General features: G+C 45.0%; 1 protein-coding gene across 2 annotated transcripts in view; it reads right to left on the bottom strand.

The window, feature by feature from the left end:
* The window catches only part of LOC119410877 (sorbin and SH3 domain-containing protein 1), a gene marked incomplete at its 5' end in the record, with an annotated part of 29,093 nt that overhangs the window by 8,671 nt on the left and 17,244 nt on the right, over positions 1–3,178 (bottom strand). For both annotated transcript variants that reach the window (XM_037677802.1, XM_037677812.1), the window contains 3 exon segments: positions 765–959; positions 1,995–2,120; positions 2,198–2,312. In XM_037677802.1, coding sequence (XP_037533730.1) covers positions 765–959; positions 1,995–2,120; positions 2,198–2,312 — 436 coding nt within the window.

Below are 3,178 nucleotides of genomic sequence, written 5' to 3'. Positions count from 1 at the left end.
AAGATCATCTCAATGATCTTCTGAAAGATCATCTCAAAGATCTTCTGTAGAAGTAAGAAGTGGTAAAAATAAATAAAACTGGAGGAGAAGTTTAAAAAAAAAACAGGATAAAACATAAACATGCATAAAACCAGGTCTGGTTCTGGTTCTGTTCTGGTTCGTAGACACAGTCCATCCACAGATGCTGCTTAAAGCTCTATCAGACAAAGAAGCCAGATGTGAACACCATCCAGAACCTCTGCAGTTTTCTCTGGACCAGAACTCGTTTCAAATGGACTGAGGTGAGTCCAGAACTGTTCTGACGTCAGACGGGTCCAAATCTGAAGTTCTGTTTGGAAACCATGAACGGCACGTCCTCTGTACTGAAGAGGAACCATCCAGCCTGGTATCAAAGCCTGCCTCTCTGATGGTATGGGGGTGCATTAGTGCCTCTGACTGGAGCAGCTGACACATCTGGAAATACTCCATCAATGAAGACAAACATCTGTAGGTTTTAGAAGAACATCTGCTCCATCCAGGACTGTTGAACAGCTGGAGGCCATCAGACCAGAAGGAGACAAAACCTCCAACATCTGGTCTGCTCAGGTCCTGGACCTTCACAGACTGATGTTATAGAAGAAGCTTCAGAGGAAACCTGGATCTGAAGAACTTTACGTTCTACATGTTTTATTTGGTCCACAGTGAATAAAATATGAGTTTATGGATGTTTTTATTTTACAAAAGGTCCAACGTTCAGGGTCGGGCTGGTCTTCACGAGTCCTTACCTGAGGAGACGCGCTGGTGCTGCGCTGTGGTGAGTGGCTGACCAGAGAGTCGGGGTAGTCCACGCCGTTCTTCACACGAGGTCTCTTGTGCACCTCCACGTACGTGACGGGGAAGATGCCCTGCCGGTTGGTGCCGGAGACTTTACCTTCGTACCAGTTCTCGTCCACTCTGCGGATCAGCGTGATCCTCTCGCCCTGCGCAGACACCGGGCGGGGCACAAGACGGTTAGGTGAAACCACGACGAGGTCCAACAGCTTCCTGTTCTGGGGTTTTACATCACGTGACCCAATAAACCAGAACAACAACACAGAGCAGAGTCCACCTCAGCGGTCTGGGATCAATCAGGTCCTGGAGCCTACAGGTGTGTTTTAACACAACACCAAGGCGGAGCGACATCAGCAATGACCTCTGAGAAGTAGCTGTTGCTGGGAAGGGTCAAAGGTCATTTAGAGTCCGTAGTTCTACAGAGAACGATTATTCACAGGAGGAAAACATGTCAGACAGCTGACAGTTATCCCAGGAGATTCACCCCGAAGGGCAGACTGTGCAGTGAGCTCCATCTCAGACTCTACAGGCCTCAGTCAGCCGGTCAAAGGTCAAAGGTCATGACCTCTTCTTATTTAAAACAACATGGCAGCACCACTGAGGTTTGGAAAGTTTCATCTGAAGGAACCACCAGACTTCTGGACCAGAACCAGAGCAGAGGGAAGGTGTTTACCCAGAATGCACTGCAGCAAACAGCTCCTCCAGCTGTCGGCACGGTGGAGGAGGCTGATGGTTCGGGCTCCTGTCAGTCACTGAGTGGACCAGAACTCCTCTGTAGACCAAAGGGTTCTGGAGAACCATCTGTCCAACAGCTGAAACTTGGACCAAACTGGGTCCAACAGGACCATGATCCCAAACAAAGCTGCTGATCTACAACAGAATGGGTCAGAAAGAACAGAACCAAGGTCCAGTCAGAGTCCAGAACCTCCACCAGACTGATGCTGTGGTCGGACCTTCAGAGAGCTGAGCAGAACCCAACGATGTAAAGAAGAGTGGGCCAGAACTCCTCCAGAACCATGAGAGGCAATCAGAGAACCCTTGAGGGTTCTGCTGCTGGAGCGGGTTCTACAGCTGCTGGGTCCAGACGTTTGTTGTGTTTTCAGGTTGGATCAGAATAATTTCAGAACCAGTAATGACCCGATCCATTTTACATCCTGACACATAAAACTGTTTGTTTTCTGCACCTTCCTGAAGGACATCTCCACCATCGTGTCCCCTTTGAAGTTGAAGCGGGCCACAGCCTCTCCGTACTCCAGAACCTGGACCGGGACGCTCTTCTTCGGCTGAGCCTTCTCCGTCGGAGGGAGGAGCTGCGGACAAACGAAGAACGTCTTCGACACGAAGTTCCAGATGACAAAAGAAAAGGGTCCAGGTGAGAACAACGAACCTCCACGTAGCTTCGAGGGAAGATGCCGACCCGTCCGTGATGTTCTCCTTCGAACCAGTTCTGGTCCACCTGCCGGATGATGTAAACGATGTCGCCCTTCTGGAACGGCAGCTCCCTGAAAGAACAAACATCCAGGAAACTGGAGATCATTCCAACAAGGCCTGGTGTCAGGTGACAACACGTCTTTTATTGAAACAACGGTAGTTCTGCTAAAACAAACAAACAAACAAACAAACAAACAAACAAACAAACAAACAAACAAACAAACCTTATTGGTGTCTTTTTAAAGCCACTGTTTGCAATGAAGAAACAAAACCAGTATTTTTCTCCTCATATCATTAATATGTGATTAAATTAAAAATAATTAGTGTTTACCTTAAATGTGTTTATTTACATATGGAAACAGCTGAAATGGGTTTGATTACAGAGAGAAACAGCTGAAATGTGATTGTTTATGTATGGAAACAGCTGAAATGTGTTTATTTACATATGGAAACAGCTGAAATGGGTTTGATTACAGAGAGAAACAGCTGAAATGTGTTTGTTTACATATAAAAACAGCTGAAATAGGTTTGTTTACATATGGAAACAGCTGAAAGGGTTTTTTTAACAGAGAGAAACAGCTGAAATGTGTTTGTTTAAATACATAAACAGCTGAAATAGGTTTGTTTACATATGGAAACAGCTGAAATGTGTTTGTTTACATACATAAACAGCTGAAATGTGTTTGTTTATATACAGAAACAGCTGAAATGTGTTTGCTTACAGAGAGAAACAGCTGAAATGTGTTTGTTTATATACAGAAACAGCTGAAATGTGTTTGTTTACAGAGAGAAACAGCTGACATGTGTTTATTTATATACAGAAACAGCTGAAATGTGTTTGTTTATATACAGAAACAGCTGAAATGTGTTTACAGAGAGAAACAGCTGAAATGTGTTTGTTTACAGAGAGAAACAGCTGTAATGTGTTTATTTATAT

Source organism: Nematolebias whitei, chromosome 1 (assembly GCF_014905685.2).
Source record: "Nematolebias whitei isolate Nwh7 chromosome 1, NemWhi1, whole genome shotgun sequence".
In the NCBI taxonomy this organism is placed as follows: domain Eukaryota; kingdom Metazoa; phylum Chordata; class Actinopteri; order Cyprinodontiformes; family Rivulidae; genus Nematolebias; species Nematolebias whitei.
The sequence above is the reverse complement of the archived record's forward strand: the minus strand, read 5'-3'. Positions and strand labels throughout refer to the sequence as shown.